The 23,097-nt window shown below is 40.8% G+C and overlaps 1 protein-coding gene across 1 annotated transcript in view; it reads left to right on the forward strand.

Moving 5' to 3' along the window:
* The first annotated feature begins 1,341 nt into the window (after positions 1–1,341).
* The window catches only part of LOC107118339 (glycosyltransferase-like protein LARGE1), a 321,370-nt gene continuing 299,614 nt past the window's right edge, over positions 1,342–23,097 (forward strand). Inside the window, exon 1 of the mRNA XM_015420643.1 lies at positions 1,342–1,509. Within this exon, the coding sequence (XP_015276129.1) occupies positions 1,404–1,509 (106 nt within the window). The 5' untranslated portion in view covers positions 1,342–1,403. The remainder of the gene's footprint in view (positions 1,510–23,097) is intronic.

Below are 23,097 nucleotides of genomic sequence, written 5' to 3' on the forward strand. Positions count from 1 at the left end.
GAATTATGTTGCCTGGCAGTGTAACAAGTGGAAGGATTGGGGGACACAGCTTGCAAGAGACAGTTTTAAAAAAAAAACAATACAGCCTTGTGTACTTCCAGAAATTAAAACGAGAAGTGTCAAGGCTAGCTCTAGGTAAAACCATAGAGTTTCTGCCAGTTTTTATGACTACCCTTTTCAGTTCCTGTAGCAACTTCTGGCAAGCACACGAGGCTGCTTTTCCACCTTAATTTCCCTCCTGCCGCTGCTCAGAGCAGGGGAGTCAGTGGGGTGGGAGATCTCCCACCCCCACCAGGAGCTTGGCATACATATGTGAAAATCTAACAATTTTATTCTACGTTTTCTCCTTTGTCCTGCTTTTAAATCCTGGCCAATCTGTTACATCTATCCCTTGACCAGCTTTAACCCACAGTAAACCCAGTGTTCCTTCACAATTTCCTCCAGTGTTCCTTCTTCTAGATTTTGTGGGCATTTCCTTATTTTATTTTTTTAAAAAAATTCCTTTAAATAGTGTGTGCTTTCTTTTATGATGAATTAAAGAACAAGTTCTTAAGTTCAAAACAAAACAAAAACTCCAGCCCTTTCCTCCAGAGTGAAATTGACTAGCCTGGAAGTCCCTTTCCATACTCTGTCAATTTCATTACGATTTTTTTAAAGGGCAGGGCAGCATACAAGCTCTTGTTGTGCTGCTAGGTTTTCCACTTCCTTCCAGCAACTACTGCATGTATACTTAGCAAAGAGTTGCAGGATCCCTCATGCATGTACTTGCATGATGCATGTGTTTGTTAATTTCTGTTTGTCATATTTACATGTTAGTATTTCAGTGTACCTTTAAAACATATCAGGTGATGTAAGAAAGTCTTTATTGCCGCTCTCCACTACAGCTGGATACAGCTTCTGGCACTGCCATTTTCAGCCTTCCACCAGAATGCCTGCTGTTCTTTGGAAACAGAGGTAGAAGAACAGGTGGCCCTGTTTTATCTACCCAGGAGTACCACCTGTGCAGAAACATCAAGGAGAGTGAAGGTTTTTCCCCCCCCTTTTCAAAGGGCAGCATAAAATTGTTGCTTTTTATAAAATATATGTCATGTGTAGCTGATATGATAAGATATTCTATTGATTTATGCTCTTTCATGACTCTTCTAAGGCACACATTTATTGTTTTTGACTTTTTCCAGAATGCAGAAATGGGTACTTTTTCTCAATGCATGTGGACTGTTTTTACCATTGTTTTGCAAAGGCTTTGGAAGATTCATTTCATTGATGTGGGTGGCAAGGTGTGTAGCTGTGTAGGTCATATTTTCTCTCCCTTTTCTTTCCAGGGAATAATATGTGGGAGACACTGGACTTCATGTTTCCAACATAGGAACAGAACCAGGTTGGGGATCTCCACGTCTGAGAGAATGCTGGGAATCTGCAGAGGGCGACGGAAATTCCTGGCTGCCTCTCTGACTCTTCTTTTTGTTCCTGCTATAACCTGGATTTACCTGTTTGCTGGGAGCTTTGAAGGTAAAAGGAAAGTGATGTCTGTACTTGGTGTAGTTCGGGAACTTCAGAGTTTTTGGAGTTGCATTGATGCTCCTTAAGATTTATCAGTCTTTGGACAGATGGGATAAATTTGTCATCTGTTGTCTCCCCCAGTAAAAAGGGGAAAAATGCTCCTGTTCTGACTTTCCACTGTGACATTTTCAATATTTATATTTCTCATCGCCTAGGTAGTTGATTTCTGTGGGTGTACTTGTTTTGAGGGCTGAAAGCATAAATTGATTTATGAGCATCAAGACTGATTATCACAAATAGAAACTGTAAATTTTGAGTCACATTTTGTGCTAGCCCTGATTCTTTGTTTCTAACAGTCTCATTGCTAAGAAAGAAGACAGAAATAAATGTTTTCCAAAAATAGCTTAGTAGTGCTGTCTGTTATGTTAGGAAGTTCAGAGCTGGTATATTGTTGCAAAATGTCTGCACCTACTTCTTATTCAGATATTGTGTCTAATAGTGCTTACGGTGTTTTGTTTTGCTTTGTTGTTGGCAGAGAGTTAAGTGAAAATGGTGGCTTGACTACCATATAATATTTAGAGCTAGTGTTTTAAATGCCAGCTAGACAGTCATGGCCCTACTGCCCTTGACATACCTTAGTATCAGGGTGCATTAATTTTATAGTAACATGTCCCAAATCTGCTTTATAGTTGGAACTGTGTCATACACCCTGGAGGGGAATCTTGAACTATATAACTATATATAACTATAACTATATATATAATAACTATATATATATATGTATACACACACACACACACACACACACACACACATAAAACCAGTGTGTGTGTGTGTGTATGAAAGAGAGACAGTGCACACTTGCTTTGTTACAGGGATGCCTTTCAGTAGGCTGAATCCATACTAGAGAGCAATTCACTTAGCCCTTGTTGCAGCCCTGTTGAATTTTTATCAAGTATGTTCAAATGTTTGCCTGGTTTAACAGGAAAAGGGGATCCCTCCCTGCAGATTGTAAGAAGTATCTGTAGACCATATATTAATGCTATACCTGTCTTTGATTTTGTATGCAACATATAAGTAAATGTGTGTTGTATGTAAATGTGCATATTTGTATCTAGTGCTGTGTGTAAAGTATGCACTTATGAAGGTGAAATTCATTATGAATTCTCCTGTCCACTCAAATGAGATTGCAATACACACTTTTGGCCTCTGGAGGCCAGTGGCCTTGCAAACACAGAAAGTGGCCATCCCTATCACCATCATGATTATATCTTATATTCTAATAGGCAAGTGTGGCCTAATTTGCAAATACTTAAATCCACAGATCTGTACAACACTGACATAAAACAGGTACAAATAGAAACAAACAGGGGATTCCCGAGATTTGCAGATAAATCTAAAAATGTTAAAAAATACATAGTGGGGCTTAAATCCTTCCAAAACAAACCCTGTAATAAAGCAGTGGCTGTTGGTGGGCAAATCACAATAGTTTGACCAGCATTCCAGGCTTTGTTGGTGCTTGGTTTCTATCAGAAAAGACAGGGAGGTGGGGCAGGGCCTTTTTCAGGGCTCTTTTGAGAATGAGGATTCATTGAGACTAGGTCTGGAAGCAACCACCAGACAATTTGATACCATCCAAATTGCATGAGTAACTCAGGCCTGGCTACTTGCTACTGTTCAACTGCTGCCACTTCATGGCTGCGATCAGATGGGCAAGCTGCTCCGATGTCATGGCAGCTCCCTACCAGATTTGAGGTGCACACATCTGCCTCTTGTCCCTCAGTCATTGCCCACCCCACCCCCCGTCCTCACCCCCAATTTTCCCAACACCAGATAAAGTCCTGTGTTCATGACTGAACATGCTTTACTGCGGATTTCCAGGTGTCTGATCTCTCCCTTGTGTGCTCAAGCCACTTGGTGAGGTCTGATGCTTCCTGTTCCTGGCCACCATTTTTTGCAGTTAGTGATGTATACATAACTGCATATCCATTTCTAGCAAATAAGCAGTTATGTGCATGTGCTCATTAGAGGGTTTTTTTAAAAAAAGAAGCTGTCTGCCCGCCCTCTCTGTGCTGACTGCACAGCAGTGATCTGAATGGTCAACTGCAGGGTGAGGCAGGAATAGGGGTGGCATTTCTGGTCACATCTCTCTGGAACAAATAGCTCTGGAGAAATTAGAGGCACAGCCAGACCATGCCAAATCCTTCCATCTGATCACAGCCCATGAAAGTGGGAAGGGTTTCAGACTGGGTCCTTGAATCCCCATTCTGCTGTGGAAACATACTGGGTGTGTTACACATTCTCAACTTACCCTACCTCTCAGGGTTGTTGCAAGGATAATATGGAGGAGAGGAGAATTATTTAAGCTGCCTTTGGTCCACATTGTGGAGAAAGGCAAGATATAAATGAAGTCAATAGATAATAAGAGGGTAGATAAAAAGTAGATTGGCAGGTAGGTGTGAAGGAGAGAAGGAAGCAGGGAAAGGTCAGGATATGGGAATTGCTAGAATGAGGGCAAGAGGAAATAATGTAGGGATGGGATGCAATTGTTGCAGGTTCCTCCCCACTGTAAGCAGACACAGCTCAGCTAGCAATACACAACTGGGCCATAGGTTTCCTGGAGAGAGGCTGCCAGGGGAAGGGAAGGAAGGAAAGCTGAAGATGGGGGGGGGGCATATAAAGGTAGGTTGCCAGGTGGGTTATGGGGCTTTCATGAAGGGGAAAGAGGATGTATTGAGGGAGGGGGAAATGAGATGCCACCCACAAGTCCTTGCAGGTTGTCCACTTGTTTTACTATGTTCTGCTTCTCATGTTATATAACTAGGACTTGCTTGTTGCATCCTTTTTCAATGTAATCCTCACGGATGTAGACAAGCACTTATACAGATGAGTGTTCAGTTAATTACAACTCTGGTGTAACATGCAGTCACTTAGAAAGAAACATTTATAGAAGTACACAAGGGAAGTGATGGGAACTGGTTTCTTGAAATGTTGATGGCATTGACATGCTGATGAGATTTGATCTCTACCTCCTCCTCTCTAATTTGAAACCCCTCTCTTGCAGGAAAAATAGTGATATCTTATCTACTTATTTCCTACCTCCTGTTCCAAATATCTTGAAGTCTACCTATGGATAATCCCATCTCTCAGTTGCTTGGAGATATTTACCTATCTGAAACATAAGCATCACTCAACAGGAGGCTAAATTTCTTTCCTTGGGGTGACTAGTAGAGCAACACACAATCAGACAGTATCAAGACAGCAATCAAATAGCACACAGGCAGCAAGGAACCTTGCCCAGGTTTGCCTGTATTAAATATTCAGAAGACTGAGTTGCATTTGTGCATATGTGAGTTGGGGTGTAAGAGGGAAATGAGTTGTGAGTTTTAGAAAATGCAGTTCTCAAAGTAGCTTGCAGAATTTACAAAAAAACCCAGTAAAACAGTTAAAAGTAAGCAAGATAGAAACAAGCAAGGGCAAATAGCAACGAGAAAAACAGTAATAAAACAGCAGCCTTAACCCATTCCAAATGCTCTCTGGAATAAAAACGTCTTCATAGAATTTTCAGAAGTCCATGAGTGAGAAGTCCTTGCAGTCTTCTTGGAACAGAGCATTCTAACCCTGTAGGCAGTATGGCTGAGAGAGACTTGTGCCACATGCCAACCAATTTTACTTTTGCTAAGGTGAACATGCAGAGTAGAGCTGAGATCAGTAGCAGGTTCATATGGGCAGAGGATGGATCCTTCTTTTGTTTTTGTTTTAATCACAGTGGTTGGAGAAAAAACAAAAGCAGATGATTTCTTGCTGTGCTATTGGGAGAGGCAAATTACTGTTGGTACATAGTAGGAGTCCCCAACCTTTTGAGCCGGTGGGCACATTTAGGATTTCGAGAGAGGGTAGTGAGCACTGCACCAAAATGGCGCAGGAGGTGGAGCCAAACACAAAATGACCACCACAGAAGGTGGAACTGAATGTAAAACCTCCCTCCTCACACCTACTGGGGAAAAAGAAAGCTTGAAGGGGAAATGGAACTACACATTGACTAAGGAAAACCCAGTTGCTTACCAGTCCTCCTCATCCTCCAGTGGAAAACCCTTTTATTTGAATGAGGGCATCCAATAACAAGCCCTGTCTTACAATTGGAGAAACTTGGTATATAGCCTCAGTCAGCCATATACTTTTCATATCTGCAAGACTGCTTTGAGAAGGTTGATGTGTCAGCACCTTGCCTCCTACCATACTTTGCCTCCTGAAGTGGCTTGATACCACGATGCATTGCCAGGAACTCAGTAAATAGCTTCATACAAACCTTTCAGCCCCCCATGTGCAATATGGGGATTAACGAGAATGCAAGTTAAGTGTTTTTAACATTCAAAAGCAAATGTATTTTTAGGTTATTATCTGCAATATTTGTGTTCATTTTCAAATTGTAGCAAAAGTACACAAAAATGCCACTCTGGTGTTTAATCCCAGAGAAGTCTCAGTGCAAAATTAAAAACAAACTTCCCCTTCTCCAGGATAGCTCTGTGACCCTTAAATTCTGGATCCTGATCCTAGGTGTGAAGAAGGAGATTCATTTACCCATTTCATGCAGGAGACTCAGTTACTCATTTCACCAGCAAAAGAAATGTGCTCTGCATATGTTTATCTTATATTCTAATAGTCAAGTGTGACTCAATCTGCAGATACCTAAATCTGTAGATTGGGGCCACAGACTGTGGCCAGACTGACATAAAACTGATTTTCCTGCAAACCTGGGGGACTCCCAGGTTGCAGAAATACCTGGAAACTTTAAAAAATACATTGGTGGTTTTAAATTCCCTCCAAATAATAAGATAATGTTAGCTCCACCTTCCTCTTTTCTGTCCTGCTGCTGCGATGACAATGACATGGTGAGAGGAACCCTTGGTGGGCCTGGTGGTGGAGGTGAGCTGCAAGGGGCTCACTGCCAGCAACGATGGGGTGGTGGTGGGGAGAAGCCTGGGAGATTGGGAGCTGTGCGGCTGTCATCCTCTGATGCTAGTGTCAGTATGTGTGTGTGGGGGGAGCCTTGGAGGTCAGGAGCCACATCTTTGGGTTTTTTTTCCAGGTTGGCTTTACCGAATGCACACCCCTAGTTGTTGGAGGATAGAAGCCTTAGAGGCTAGGAGCTGCATAGCTCTTCACCTCCAGTGCCTGCTGGGTGGGGAGATGTTTCAGAGATCAGGAACTGTGCAGCTCTAAGCCTCTAGTGCCAGGGGTGGGGAGAGAAGCCTTGGCAGGCCTCATGGTGGTGGAGAGGAATAAAGGTTACTCCCACAAGTATGGTGTGTCCTCACTTTTATTATTCATATGTACTTATGACAATTCCCTTAGGATCTTCTTGGCTGGGCAGCCCCTTTTCTTTTTTCTTTGTTTTTCTATCTGTCCTACCCAGTTTACATGTATATTGACATATGATGGCTCACATAGCTGTTTAGTTGTACAGACAGGTCTTTAAACACTGAGGAGAGAGATTTCTTGGCAGTTTCTGCTTAAATAGTTTCTGCTTTGTCTTGAAGACACTTCAGTTGGTGAAGGCAGGAACATTCACACAAGTTCCAGTTCCAGTTTATCTTCTTAACTACTTGCTAGGGACCGCCCCTCTCTTCTAGGCACTATTTCCCTCAGGCTTGAGTGGGGATCCTTCTTGTTCGTCTCACTCCCTCAGCCTTCCTTCCCAGTCCACTGCCAGTTCTTAACTTCCACGCCTAACTGCCACTCTCAGCTGTAGAATTCTGTTTGATTCCCCTGTTGCCCAAGGTTATCAGATTGGATTAAAGCATTAACCATTTACTGTCCATTACAGTACCTAAGCTGCTGGACTCTGGGTTCAGGCAGATCCACATGCCCAGATATTTTTATTTTAATTTGAGAAAGTGTGCTGAGGAGCTGTGGGCTGAGGACCGACAAGAATATTTCCCTTCCCTTCACACTGCAAGCCAAAGATTGCAGCAGACCTGAGGTAACTGAGCCAGTAATGATGTTGAGCCAGTCTACCTCTACTGATACCCTTTTGTTTTATACATGCCATTACCTTACTCAAACAGCATTGACCTTATCAACTAGTTTGCCTGGAGGGTCCCTTCGAGAACAGGGTGAACATTGGTGGGCTGTCACTTTCATCTTTCACGCAATGACCTGCCATTATCTCTCAAGCCTGGATTTGGCCTGGGGTCTTCCAGTTGAAGAACCCTAATGTACAGATTCAACTGCCTAGTAGCCTTAGCTTAGTCCACCTCAATTTAAAATCTGATGGGCTCTGATTTTGGCAACTTGAGTGCTCTTTTGCTCTCTCTTTTACTGCAGAGGTAATTCTTTGTTGCCAAGGCTGGGAGGATTTAAATTTACTAATTCACTATTTAGCATCTCAAAACCCAAAGGAGACTAAGGGCCCTCATCTATTTAGCTAACATTTTGAAAGACAAAGCTAATACTGAAGCATGAAAAAGAGAATGAGGCGTATTCCCCAGTGAGTAAATAAACAGTCTCTGAATGAGCAGTGATTTAAAAGTAACTCTGGCTTCTGACATAAGAATGTAAGAATAGCTGTGTTGGATCATAGTAGTGGTCCATCACATCCAGCTTCCTGTTTCGCACAGTGGCCAACCACATGTCCCTGGAAACCTTTCCCCTGTTCTTGCTCCAGCACTTGTATTAGGGCTGCCAACTTCCAGGTGGGGCCTGGGATCTCCCAGAAGTATAACTTATTTCCAGATGAAAGAGATCTGTTCCCATGAAGGACATGGCTCCTTTGGAAGGTGGACTCTATGGCATTATATCCCATTGAGTTTTTTCTGCTCCCTAAACCCTCCCCTCCCCAGGAGCCACCCCCAATCCCCAGGGATTTTTCAACCTGGAGTTGGGAACCCTGACTTGTACTCAGAGGGTTACTGCCTCTGAACATGGAAATTCCCTTAAGTTATTGTCCCAATTAGTTATTTGTGCTACTTAAGTATAGTTGGTTAGGTAGGAGGGGACACCAACCAAATTGGGAGTTGGTTGATTGGTTTTAGAATCTGGAATGAAGAGCCCACAGAATAACTTTTCAGGCATCTGTCAGGATGGGCTCTGGCTCACAAAAGCTTATGCTATAATAAATATTTTAGCTTTTAACGTGCCACAAGAATTCTTATTATGACTGTAACTGGAATGATAGAATAGCAACATCCAAAAGTCACTGGTGATTGCTGCGGTGTTCATTGTGTGGTCCAGTCTTTTAAAAGTACAAAGATTGTCTGGTTGTTTCTAGAGGTTCAAAAACACTAAAGAATGTTGCTTTGCAATATCATGATTCAGTATTATGCAGCATTATAATAAATATGCTCCTGCATATTCTTAAGGAAAAAGTAGTTGTGAGTTGACACTGTAGGATGCACATTCAGAAACTGAATGCATTTTTTAAAAAGCAGAAATATGGTAGGTTAGTAATGGAATAGTACTCCCCTGCAAGCAAGAGCAGATGATTTGGAAGTCCTGTATCCAGGAGGAAATTTGGGTGGGAGACAAAGTAGTAATAGGGTTGCCAAGTGTGATTTTCACCGCAGCGGGGGACTCCTGGCTGGTGGCTGAAGTGCGTGCGCAATCTGCATCTACGTCACCCGGAAGTGACGCGACCACGCTGGGCACGCTGGGGGCGGGGCCACGACCATCCGAGGAAAAACCATAGAGGTTTCCCTCGGATGACTGTGGCCCCGCCCCCAGCGTGCCTGGCGTGGTCGCGTCACTTCCGGGTGACGTGCATGTCGGGGTGGGGTTCCTCCGGGGCCCGATCCGCCAGCGGCAGGGAACGGGCCTCTGGGGCGGAGGTTTCCCCGCTCCCCGAGGGGACTTGGCAAGCTTAAGTAGTAAGCATTCTTATTTAATTTTTCCCCCTAGAAAAGTTCTGATTCTTACATGTATCATTTGCCACCTGGCTAAGATAACTAATTTATCACTTTTAAAAAATCAGCGCTATTGATCATCTACCTTCTGTTTCAAAACAGCTCTTCAGAGAGGGTAACATGGAGCAGTTTTAGGCAGCTGTTTATTAATAAGCCAGTTAACTAGCTATTCATGCAAATAAGGATTTAATTTCATCCCTTAATGGCATCTGTATATGAGGCTTCAAATGAAAAATGCAATTAATGTGTAATGAAATGATGTTTACTAGTTATCCTTTATGTACTAAAAATGAGAGGTCTCTACCCTTTGCATTATGAGAAAAATAAAAAAAAAATTAGAGGTTGAAAGAATATGAATTACCAGTATCTGACTACATACTGCTATAACACAGATCCTTTTCAGTCTTCTGCCTGTGTACCTGATCATCCTCCATTCTCCCCATTTTTTCTGTCCACCACCATACCTCCCAATCCACCGTGATACTTTTTTTTTTCTTGGCTAAAAAGAGAATTAAGATAGGCGTGCCAATGTAACACTGAAAGGCTTTCTAGCCTGGTAAAAGGCATTGTAATGGCCAGAAGGGAGGGTGGAAATGCTGTTACTCCTCTCAAATTGTGAGCAAAGAGCTAATTGCATCTCTGCACAAACTCACCGGTTTATGTTTATCAGATTAAAGTTGAATTCCTTGGAAGAGTCTGATTAAAAACAGTCATTGATTCTCAAACCATCTGAACCATTGCATTGATTTGACCTGTTAATTTGAGAGTTGAACACCAGGTAACATTCTTTCCCCTAAGTATTAATTGTAATAACTTCCTAGTATTTCATTACTGCTTTCCAGCAATCTGCTTCAAAGCTGGCATTTAAGGTAACAGCCTCAAAGGAAAGATTATAGATCATAGAATATTTTATATGAGCCGGAGTACAAATTTCTGTCTCTACATACATAATTATTGGTTTCCAGCAGCTCTAACAAATGTTCTTTGAACTTTTGCCAATATGCAGAGAGGTGAGTAAATCTGCAAGTTAACTTGAATTTACTGTGTGGATAAGGTCATTTCATGTGCATTTTACAGGGAGACCGGAGTGTTCTTCATGAATGTACAAATGCCTTTTTGAAATCTAGTGAAACAGTCATTTTAAGCTGGCATGACACTACTTAGTGTGCTCTGTGTGGCAAGCTTTTTTTCGGTATTGCCATACCATATGTTGACCTTTGCTGTTGGAGCTTGTCTTCACACCACTCCCAGATATAACTGGCGGTGACTTCTGGAAGCAGGGAGTTAATCCATCTAAGAACTGTTCTGTATGACGTTGATACATGTAAACTAGTTAACCACATCAAAGAATTGTCCCATTGAGGCAATTCCAAGTTCTCCCATAGGGCAGATAGTACCATGAGAGGTGGTTGTAAGTAATTATTCACTGCAACTCTGTGCAGAGTTACTTCAGTATAAATCCACTGAAGTCAGTGGAAGACTAGAGTATTATGCATAGGATTGCCGAGTCAGTTATGAATCTTCAAGCATTCTAATTCCACTATTAACTAATTCCTATCTTATTGATATGGGACAGTGTGGAGACTTGGTTTGAATCCCAGCTCCTGGGTGACCTTGGACCATTTGCTCTCTCACATTGCAGGGGTAATATTAATTAAAAATTATGTTTGTTGTCCTGGAAGAAGGGTAAGATATAATTGTGTGGAATGATTGAGAAATTAATATGATGAGACTTCAGTGGTTTTCCAGTCGCATTTTAGATCATATGTCTAAAGATAGGATTTTCGATCCTGTTGCAGAATATGTCTTCCGCTTCTCTTTTACCTTGTTTACTACTGTTGTCCTTTGTCTTACTGCTTTTTGGATGTGCTCTTCGTTAATGTTGCTAGTACAGATTAAGCAGTTTCTACTCATAAAACAGAAGATATTAATCTTCATCAAGCACAATGAGAAGTTTAACTCTCCATTTCTCTTTCTCTCACACCGTTTCCCACTTCCCCCAAATGTTCTGGCAGCTGTCATTTGCACCAATGTCTGTGGGACATTTAATAATCTGACTCTGCAGATTCATTTCAGTGGTTTCACTCCTTTTTATTTCCTCGTTCGCTCTTGCAGAATTTCATCACTTTAGGTCATAATTGAAGACCACTGTCAAGAAACAGAGGGAAGGATGTCTTTCCTTTGTGCAAAGCTGTCTCTACAGCTGATAGTTTTTGTTGGAGTTGGATGAATTAAATCAGGACATGGTCACATCTGGGAGCAGCTTTCAAAATTATTTCTTATAAGCATTCTTGCATTTTGCGTGGTATTTTAATAATCTGTTTTATGATTTACTTTTCTGTCATGAAGGCAGAAAGGGCATTCATTATATTCTGGGAAACCCAGTCCCATCTAGTTAGGTGGTTAATGATTGGTGCCTTCAGGGGATGAGTCTCACAATTCTCCAGACCTCCTCTGCCTTCAGCTGAGACACAGGGTGCCAATTCAGCTCTGGGAACTTACTGGTTTTTTTTTTATATAATTGGCCTGGAAGGAAAATATAACTTTTTAGGGTTATCAGTTGACTTACTCCCTGCTGATCTCTTATTGACAGAACACCTTAAGGGTTAGGGAGATAATCTGGTGCCTAGTGAAGAACTTCTTTGATCCTCACATGCTTATCAGATTCCATTCTTTGTAAGGCATGTAAAGATGGCCTCTAAGAAAACCATGTTGTTCCATGTTTTCATGGCAGATTTCTTTCTAATAATCATCTAACTCCATTCTAGGGGCATTGTGGCTATTCATTTGGGATGTAGATGCTGTGTCTTGACTACAGTCAGAACCCCTCCTTTTGAAGCCAGATTTTTTTAAATAATAATTTTTATTGCTTTTATCTCTACATCTACAAACTACACACTAACACCTAAAAATACAGAGTAGGCAAGGATAATTAATGGTTTAATTACATTTTTTGATATTTCCCTAATAGTTAAAATTACAGTAAAATAGTTAGCGTGAGAAAAAGTATGCAGAAAAAATAATGTTGAATGGAGTAACATAAATGGGCATATTTCGTGTAAGTAAAACATACAAAGGATATTCTCAGATCTTCATTTTGTTGTTTCCTTTCCTTTACGTTTCTTCTTTTCCCAAGGGATTTTAACCTTATATGAACCAGGGGCAGCTGCCCCCAGTTCAGATTCAGAATCAGAGTCAAAAATCTCGCCAACAGATATGGATGAGGAAGAGGAACTGTCATTACTTGACTCATGTTGTTCGGTTTTATCTTCTATTGCATTGTTACCTTCTGCTTTTCCTTTTGCTGGACTTTGATGCTGCTTCAGATATAGCTCAGCTTTAGCAAGAGAGTCAATCTTTTCTTTTTTCCCTTTAAAGTTGAAAATAAGTCCTTCTGGAATAATCCATCGATACGGAGCTGAGTTTTCCTGTAGAAATAGTGTGATGTTTCTATATTGCTTCCTCTTCATTTGTATCTCGAATGGAACATTCTTTAAGATTTTAATTTCTTCTTGGATTTTTAGAGCTATCCCATTAGATGCTTTGAGTATCAAGTCTCTTGTTGATCTTTTAGAGAATTTCACAAATATTTCCCCTGGCAAATTATTATTTTTTTATAAATTCTGGATAGGTCCGATAAAAGTTCTGAGAATCTTCCTTGCAGTATAAAATGTAGCCCTCTTTACTTTGTGTGGGTTAGGTGAGTTTCTGGTTTTAGAGATTCAATGTAGCTTTCAAATTTTATTGCTTTTCTTGCTGTTTTGTCTAGGGTAGGGTTGCTCCTCCCCCTCTGAGAGCCTTCCCCCCCTTCTCTAGAATCTGTGCTTTGCTGTTTCTCTACCAGGTTCCACATTGCGCTTATTATCTTAGGTTTTTTCACTCACATTTGTTGTCGGTAGTTTATCCGTAGAATAGGAAAGGTCTCTGTTGCTTAGATCCTTGCTTGCTCTGGTTCCGGAATGCGTCTCTGAGCACCATTGCTGGCCTCAGGACAGTGGAACCTAACAGGGCAAAAAGGAGCCTCAATCCCCAAGCCACAGCTTTGGGAGCGGCTCCTTTCACGCCCCAGGCTAGAAGCCCCCGGCAAGGGCTTCAGGGGAGGCCGAAATCATCTGGTTTCCCTCCCTGCCACCCCGATCCGGATCGTACCCCTTGGAGCTCGAAGAGGTGCCTCCATCTGTGGGTCGCCAAAACCAGAAGTCTGAAGCCAGACCCTTTGAGGAATCCTTAAAGTGTGATTCAATGGAAGCAAAGGAAGAAAAATGCTGTTCAAATAGCTATAAGTGAACAGAAGGCAGCAAAGTACCAGCAGCCAATCAGTACCTCTAAGCAATTCTTGGGTAATCAAGAAATCAACAGCAATAGGCCCAAATGGCGCAGAACCAAAACATCAGGAAAGGGATCCATCCAATCTGCTGTAGGTTCTTGCTGTTTCTCTTCTTTGGCTTTCAAGAGAACTAGGACACCCTGTTTCATATGATGTCAGTATAATCTGCTCAAGCACAAACGCTCTGAAACTTCAAGTAGTAATTAGCCCTCAATAGAACCTGTAGGGGGGTTTTATAAAAAGGCCTGTGGGGAATTGTGGGAGCTATGGGGGAGCAAACCAGCTGGGGACAAAAGGGGGGGGACTTAACCCTGAAACCTGGGAACCAGAACCTGAAGAGGTAAATCAAACTGAATAGAGAACCAACAATAAAAACGTAATGCATATAATATAAAAATACATGTATTTATTAGCAAAGAATTAAAAAAAACATATAAGGTCCCAATCACACCTCATGTAAAAATACTAAAATCTTACACACAAGGTCCAATGGACTTGACCCGACACATTTTGGCCTGTATAGGCTTTCTTCAGAGATCAAACACAATGAGGAACAAATCGGCTTATAATACAATCATACAATTATGCAACATGGATACAAGATGGACCAGAAAAGAATTGCTGTACATACTTTTTTTTAAATGTGAAATTAAATACATATACTAAAATGAATAAATAAACAATACCTATATTCTACTAAAAACATATTGACTTCCAAAGTCAATACTAGGCATAGGAGCAAACCAGCTGGCCATGCCTCTTGACTGAATTGGATTGGCTAGTCTGAAGGATAACAAATCCCTTCTGTGTCCCATAAGAACAGGAATTTAAGTAAGAAAATTTAGTTTTTTCTGCAATTAGAAGAGACATTTGGATCCTCTATGTTTAAAAGATATGATAATTTTCAAAAGAATTGAATGTGGGATTGAACTGATATTGACTACTTGTCAATACAAGTAACAGCATAAAGATATTTGTCTTTGTATAGTGTCATTAAATTCATTAAAATTGTTTCAGGGTAAAGTGGTTTGGGGCTCAAAGCCGGAGCAACTTATATGTATTCTTAACATTCATGTTAATTTTCATGTCAGGTATCAGTTGCTAATTGCAGAAGGCAAAGCCTTCCATTGGGATTGCTGCAAATTGCATTTTTATAGACCTGGGGAATAAGAAGTTACTTAAAGTCATACAAATGTCAAAAGCTGTTCAGAGGAACTAGTCATCTATGATAGTGCCATCTCTCAGATTGATTGAGTGGCAGGTTTCCAGAAGGAAAGGTGACTCAACATATCTGCTTGAACACCATATGATCTGAAACTGCAAAAACTCTTTCAGATGAAATTTGAAAGTCATACTTGTTACCTCAAATTACCCTGATTTTCAGATTAGTTTTCAAATTCAGTCTCTCTAATTTATCACAGTTGTTACATTTGGAGATTAAGGAGCCAAAATTGTCTTACCTGCATTGGTCATATGATTTCAGTCTTGCACAAATCTAGTAATGTCTTCCTGCCCACCATAGATACCAATTTGGTGAGCTGCCTTAAGGATGTGTGCCTTCATGCACCTTCTGGCCCTCTTTTTACATGTTATATCTGCCTGAATCATTGGTCACCACTACTTCATCTGCACCAGCATACTAAACATAGTTAATGCTTAACAACCTTCCCAAGTTAAGCAGGATTTGAAACCATTGTTAAGAGGGAACCTAGGTAACATAATCCATAGTTAAGCCATGGCCAGAACGGAAATGGTGAAAAGAAGGTAAATCTTCTGCCAGAAGGTAGAAAGAAAGGTACCATGTGTTTGCAAGGTTGGCTCCATGTTTGCAAATTATAGTTTGCAGGGAACCATGGTTGTAACTGCTTTATACTATGAAGACATGGGCTTCCATGTTACTAAAAAGTCCCCCCCCTTCATTCATAATTTATTTATTGACTCTATAGTCCCTCTTTCATGCTGAGAATCAAGGTGAAATACATGGTGTAGTCACTGCAGTCAGTAGGATGAGGCATTAATGAGCAATGTAATATGACTAGAAATATACAAAGTTAAAACAAAGCAAAACATTTTAGACATTGTAGGTGTCACAGACTTGTCTGTTACAGGCATCAGTTGAATAAACAGCAGCCCTGACAGGTGGCTTTAGTTTTCAGATTTCCAAAACAGGTACAGGTTTTACTTTCTGAGCTCTGTACTTGATGTCCCATCCTTGGGAAGAAAAGATACTTTGAATGGATGGACTGATGCCCAGAAAAACTTCTGAACAAGTTGGTCTAATAGTTCACAGTTTGGGTACATATGTTTCTAAGTAAAATTTATTCTAAGCTCAGAGAAGTCCTCACCTCATACCATCAGAAGTGACAACTTAGAAGGTTTAGGTATGGCCACAGGGTTTTCACGGAATCGGGCTTATAGGAGATATCCCTGAATCACATGTGGTTTGTGTGCCATTATCTAATCTTTCCTAAAGCACTTTAGTGAGAATCTCAGGGATTATATTTTATCTTTTAATCTTTAGATAGGATAAGGAATATGTATTTCTGTTTCTGATCTGTTACATCTAGAGAAACTGGGTGTCATAGAGAGTAGCTATTTCAATATAACCCTGTGATTTAGTGGGTAATGTATTGCTTTGGAATAGGTAAAGAGACCCTTTATTTCTGTTAATCTGTTTTAAAAAGAATTTTTCCCTTATGCGAGGGATAAATAGTTTACCTGTTGCATGTCAAACAATGCAGAAAATGTTACTGCAAAAGCAGAAAACAATGCAGTAAGAGAAGGATAATTCATTCAACAAACCAATAGTACACACCATACATAGTGGCATAGTCTACAGTTCTCTTCCTTTCATAAAAGTACTTTATGAAAGCACTTTCATGAACCTTTTCACTTTTATATAAATGGCTTCCTGAACAATTATGTTTTACCTAGCCTCCAGAATTACTGAAGTGGAAATTTCCCCAAATTCCTCAGGCAGCCTATTCCACAAGGTGGGAGCCACAGCAGAGAATGCATCCAGTTCCAGTGAAAAAGAGTGCCTATATGCAAATAAGCATTTAGGCATGAATTAATTGTATCTTAGAATAGATCTTCAAGGCAGCAGTTAAATAACTAGCTATGGATAGGGTAACAGCTTTTTCTTTGCCAGATAGCAAATATAAAAAATGCTAATCGTGTGAACACACTGGAAAGTGTGAAATCATTGGAAAATAAAAGAAGATCTTATGGAAGACTATAACTCACATCCGCATAAAAATAGGTGTTTCTGTCTTCGCATTTCCACATGGGCAGACTCTCTGTTCAATCGGTCTAGCTAAAAACCTGCCAGATAATTCATTAGGGGATAAGGCATTATGTCTGGCCAAAAGTCTTTGAAAGGTTGGAATAGTTAAGAATTTCAAATAGGAAGCCCTGGAAAAGATGGGATTCTCAGTCCCCAGAAAGAAGATGCACGTTTTCTTTTGGCATCACTGTGTAATTTTAGATGGTCCCTTCATTCTAAGATAGTAAGTATCTTATTCATAACTAGAGGGAGATCTGAAGGAGAACTGTGGTAGGGAATCTACAAACTTAAGGCTTAAGAGTATTTCATCTACTGGATGAAAGGATCAAGCTCAATCCATTTAAAAAAAATTAGGAAGAAAATCCTGGTCTAGTAGATAAAAATCTGAATTTCACCACGGATTTCCATGCTAACAAGGAAATGAAACCAAGACCAGCCTCTAAATATAAGTTGGAATTTGAAATACAATTAGGCACTTGAAAAATGGCACAGATAAATTTCGATTGTAGGGACTCAATTTTAGAGGAAAGAATAGAAAACCAAATTGGAGCTCCATAAAACAGATAATATCAAATTCTTGCTTTATAGACTTCCGGAGCAAAAGGAAATAATTGTTCTCCAGAGTGGTAAAAGAATCTCATAATTAGAATCATAGAATCATAGAGTTGGAAGGGACCTCCAGGGTCATCTAGTCATTTCCCCTGCAGAATGCAGGAAATTCACAAGTACCCCCCCACACCCCCAGTGACCCCTGCTCTATGCTCAGAAGATGGCAAAAACCTCCAGGATCCCTGGCCAAACTAGCCTGGAGAAAATTGCTTCCTGACCCCAAAGTGGTAACCAGCATTTCCCTGGACGTGTAAGAAAAGGCCACAATAAGTAAGCACTGGTGCAACTCTTCCTTCACTCCCTCTCATGATCTGCCTATGTTCACAGAATCAGCATTGCTGTCATTCATTAATGTGCTTACTAATTTTATCTTTAATAATGGATTCTGCCAACTTACATGGTATCAACGTTAGACTGACTGGCCTGCAGTTTTCTGGATGTTTTCTGGATCTTCTCTGGAACCTTTTTAAAAGATAGGTGTTACATTAGCTACCTTCCAGTCCTCGGGAATGGAGGCAGATTTTAGTGAAAGATTGCGTATTTTTGTCAGGCGTTCCAGAAGTTCACATTTGAGTTCTCTCAGAACTCTTGGATGTATGTCATCTGGGCCTAGTGATCTGTCAGTTTTTAATTTGTCCATCAATTATAGGACCTCCTCTCTAATCACCTCAATTCGACTCAGTTCTATACCCCTCCCAAAATCAGCACTATTGGAGTGGTCAAGCACCTCCTATCTTCCACGGTGAAGACAGAAGCAAAAAAAAAAAAAAGGAAAAAGCATTCAGCTTCTCTACCATTTCCCTTGGACTACTCCACTTCTTAAGATTCAGGCAATACCTCATTTCCTCCAGAATTGAATTGCAGCTAAGTGTACTTTAGTAGACTTAAGAAGATGAAAATTAATTACATTTCCACTTGGAAGAAGCTCAGTCATATGCTCATCCAGGATCCAGGGGTTTACTTTTTTTGTGATGGGTATTTCTGAAAACACATTATTTTCGATTTAGCGTAGTTATTAGAGAGCGAATTATCATGACAGTAGAAAACAAAAGCTTGGAGAAGATGTCTTAATCGTACCCTTGAGCAAGAAAGAAGAGCTGTATCATCAGCATACAGTACAAACCATGTAAGGTGAGCAGCCAAGCTAGGAAAGTGAAAATGGTTAACCTGTAGTTTGTTTAGTCAATCATATAAGTAGAAGCCAGCAGTCCGAAAGCCCCTCGGGGTAATTAGGTAAATGGGTACCTGTCCGTAGGAGGACAGGGGGGTACCCCTCCCTCGAAATTGGGCTCCAGCTGAGCAAGGAATCGAGAAGCGGCAGCAACACGGCAACGGTCAGCACAGAGGAGATGAAGAGGCAGCGACATCCCAAGGAGGTGGTTGGCTCAGCAGCTGATGACGTGGCCAGCAGGAGGACGTCTGGAGCCGTAAGGACGTTGTGACGCCCACCGCGGCTGTGCACCAGGGCCCATAACCAACAGCCCCTGAGAGGAGTCGCCAGAGAGCCAGAAAGAACAGCGGAGGCCGCGGAAGCCGCACCGGAGAGAACTGGAAGAAGTCGCCCACTCGCCGGATAAACGAACGATCGGAGCCAGGAGGGTACCTGGTAGGGCTCCCCCCATCCCAGATGTACTGTGGCCATAGTTAGGGTTTCTGCATAGGTCTCTGCACCATGCACCGTGTGAGCCGCTCAAAGCCCTTCGGGGATGAGCGGGGTACAAATTGAAAGTATAAATAAATAAATAAATAAATAAATAGAAGTTAAATAAATCTGGAGCCAAAATACATCCCTGTCAAATGCCTTTTCTAACCAGGACTGGATATGAAAGATAACCAGTTATTCTAACCAGATAATCAGATCTTGTTCTCATGGAAGTTGAAGTGTGTAAAGAAACAATTGGATGCAATTGTTGTTTAGACATTCCCAATTGGTTTAATTCGATCCAAAACCTTGTGTGTGAAATGTTATTAATGGTTACCTTAAGGTCCATAAAAGCAGTTAACATTTTCCCGTTGGGACGTGATGAATATTTGTCAGTGAAAAGGAGAGTACATCTGCGTGATGTAATGTAGATGAACTCTTTTTTTTTAATAACAGTTTTTTATTTAGGATATAAACATACATGATCAACAATTTACAATTTCTGTATTCTCCCCCGTTACACCCTAACCCACCTCCCTTTCCCCCCCTTTATATATGGCTTCCCACAGTGCTTCAACCTCCTGCAAATTCACTTCTTCACTCTTCTTTCATTATACTTATTCTTATATTTCACTAGGTAACTTTTCTTTTTAAAACAATAATTTCTTTACCCATCTTAGTTTTTTAAAAAGCTCTAAAAGAAGATTCTATGTTTAATAATTATTAAAACAAAATAAAGTATCCTTTACTTCCCAATATTTTTCTAAATATTCTTTTAAATCTCTCAAGTCATTATAAAAGTCTTCTGCTTCCATATTATTCAATTTTCTTGTCATTTTGTCCATCTCTACTGCAAACAGCAGCTTCTTAATCCAATCTTCCATTCTTGGTACTTCTTCTTGTTTCCAATATTGAGCGTATGTCAGTCTAACTGTTGTCACCATGTACCACATTAGAGTTCTTTTATCTACGTTAACTTCTTCCATTTTCAAACCTAAAAGTAACAATTCTGGTTCTTTTTTAAAGGTATATTTCAGAATCTTCTCCATCTCTGCATGAATTTGGCTCCAATAATTTTTTGCCTTTTCGCATGTCCACCACATATGGTAAAAAGAGCCCTCCCCTTTTTTACACTTCCAACACTTATTTGACATATTTGTATTCATATTAGCAATTTTTTTGGTGTCATATACCATCTATACATCCTCTTGTAACAGTTTTCTTTAAAGTTATTACATGTTGATATTCTCAGTGTATTTTTCCATAGATACTCCCATGTTTCTATTGTTACTTCTGTATTCATATTAATCACCCATTTTATCATTTGCTCTGTAGATGAACTCTTTTTAAAGCCAATTTGTTCCGGAACTGGTATTGACAAATTGTAACTCCAGCTGCAGAATTTTAGTCATAAATGAACTGCATACAGATTTCCTGGTATAGATTTGTCAGCATGTGGTTGCTGCAAGTAAGACATCAGGTCTACCTGACAGCTTTTGACAGTCACCTCATCTGGACTAAACCGGTTCTGTCCAGCGCTGGTAGAATAATTCAGAATGACTCCGCGCTGATAGATGATTGGTGGATGGTTGTTGTAATATTGTATATAAGTGATTGTGTACTGTACAGCCCTCTCTCTGCTTATGAATGTGTGTATGGCGAAGCACTTTGACGGTGTGTACCAGTATCTTCTCTTGTGTAAATAAATTGTATATAACTATTGCACAAGACTGTGTGGACAGTTCCCTCCTTGGCTAAATCTCACCACTCACGGCATGCTACAAGAACAGGGTTATGGGCCCAGCTCCCGCCGTGTTCTGGAAGTACTAGTGTGCAACTAGCTTACTGTGGAGCCTTTGCATGAGTGGATGTCAGCGACTACCGCTTCTGGAGAAGAAATGGAGGACATGCTCAGCGAAGTTTCTGATTACAGCTCAGAGGAGGTGAGCGAGCCGGAGGACCAGCAGCTGGACGAGGACGTCAGCATGGCCCAGGTACCAACTGCTCAGTTGGTGGACACACTCACCTCCACAAACTACAATGTGTGGGCTGTTCGTATGAAGCACTATCTCAAATGAGAAGCCTTGTGGCTTTATGTTGAGCCCCCTCCAGCCCAGCCAGCTGCTGGAGATGCCAGCAAAAAGGAAAAAGCCCTTGCAACTATCATTCTGAGCATGGCAGACGACCAGCTCGTGCACGTTATCTGGGAAAACTATGGCTAAAGATGCCTGGGATAGCTTAAAGGTGGTATACATAGAGAGCACTGTCGGGTCTTAGATCACTATCACTCATCGGCTGTATCGGACAGTGATGAGACCAGGGGAGTCAGTGAGAGCTCATCTCAATACATTGGCTGAATGCTTTCAGGAGATAGAGCAGAGAGGAAAGACAGTGTCGGAGGAGGATAAAGTGTATGTTATTCTCAGTTCCTTGTCAAAGGAGTATAGTATGTTGAAAGCAGCACTACTTTATTTGTGATTTCAGCAAGAACAAGACTAAACTCCAGGGCTAAAGCCCTGTTTAAATAGAATGCAATTGCCACACCCAAACACACCCTATTCCCAATGATAGGCTATTTACATAATATTACTACTTGATTGGTTACTTCCAGAGTCCTGGTGGGCTATTGTTTTTTGGCTTCAAGCTCAGCCAGTCTCAGGTAGAATAGTCCTGGAATGTTTCAGTCCCAATACATAACACACCCAAGATGTGTTTTGATTTCTTTGCTTTGTTTATTAAAATTATAGTGTTTAAAGTGCTTGCTTTGGAAACTTTGGTAAGCCCTCTTTGGGTCCCTTTGGAGCATAAAAGTGGTATAGAAATTTCATAATAAAATATAAATCAAATAAATAAATTGCTGTTGGGGTGTGTGGGTTATGCTGTCCTTAGTGCCATAGTACAGCTTGGTTGCTCACAATATCTTTTAAAAGGTCTGAGAGGAAAAACAGCACTTCTTTTTCCACCCTACACTCAACCTTTCCAACTCTTAGTTGGGTGTGTATTCTCTCATTTTAGAAAGCCCCTGCTACATTCAAGCAGCTGCAAAATATAAGGTTGCAAGCAAGTAGTAAGGCTTGGTGGTATAATCTCTACAGTTCTGGCTTTCTTATGAACGTGTGAACAGAATATCATGTTGTCGGCCTTGTAGCATGTCAAGTACAATGTTAGGCATAAAATCCCATTCTTTTCCGGTGAGGAAAAAGCAGCCAGGAATCAGAATGGTTCACTACTATGGCTCTAGGGCAGAATGAAAAGGTACAGTAAGGGAATTTTTCTTTCTGTTGATCAGTAGGTAAGACCCTATGTTGATCCCCTAAAACAAGAAATACAAAGCAAATGAGTTAATACCCTGATCATTCAAGATGGGCAGCTGTGTTTGTCTGTAGCAGTAGGAAAGAACAAGAGTCCAGTAGCACCTTAAAGACTAACAAAATATGTGGAAGGTATGAGTTTTCATGAGTATCTGAAGAAGTGAGCAGTGACTCATGAAAGCTCATACCCTGCCACATATTTTGTTAGTCTTTAAGGTACTACTGGACTTCTGATAATTTTGTTTCATATTACCAAGGCCTTTGCTACTTCCTTATATATATCTTAAAAACATTAATAGGGGAAAGCAGTGTTGGAACAGGCCCAGGTGATGAATGAGCAAACTGTATTCTGTGAATCTAACTGAACTGAGAGAAATAGAATTAACAATTAACTTTCCTAATGCCATCAAAGCTCACAGGACAACAAGAATGGAAGGATTTGTGCTTGTCTCAAACAGATCGCAAATGTGCTTGCTTCAGATATTCCTAACCACAATGTGGCACTCAAGTGGAAGAGCAGC

Source organism: Gekko japonicus, unplaced genomic scaffold (genome assembly GCF_001447785.1).
Source record: "Gekko japonicus isolate JY-2015 unplaced genomic scaffold, Gekko_japonicus_V1.1 scaffold1151, whole genome shotgun sequence".
NCBI lineage: Eukaryota > Metazoa > Chordata > Lepidosauria > Squamata > Gekkonidae > Gekko > Gekko japonicus.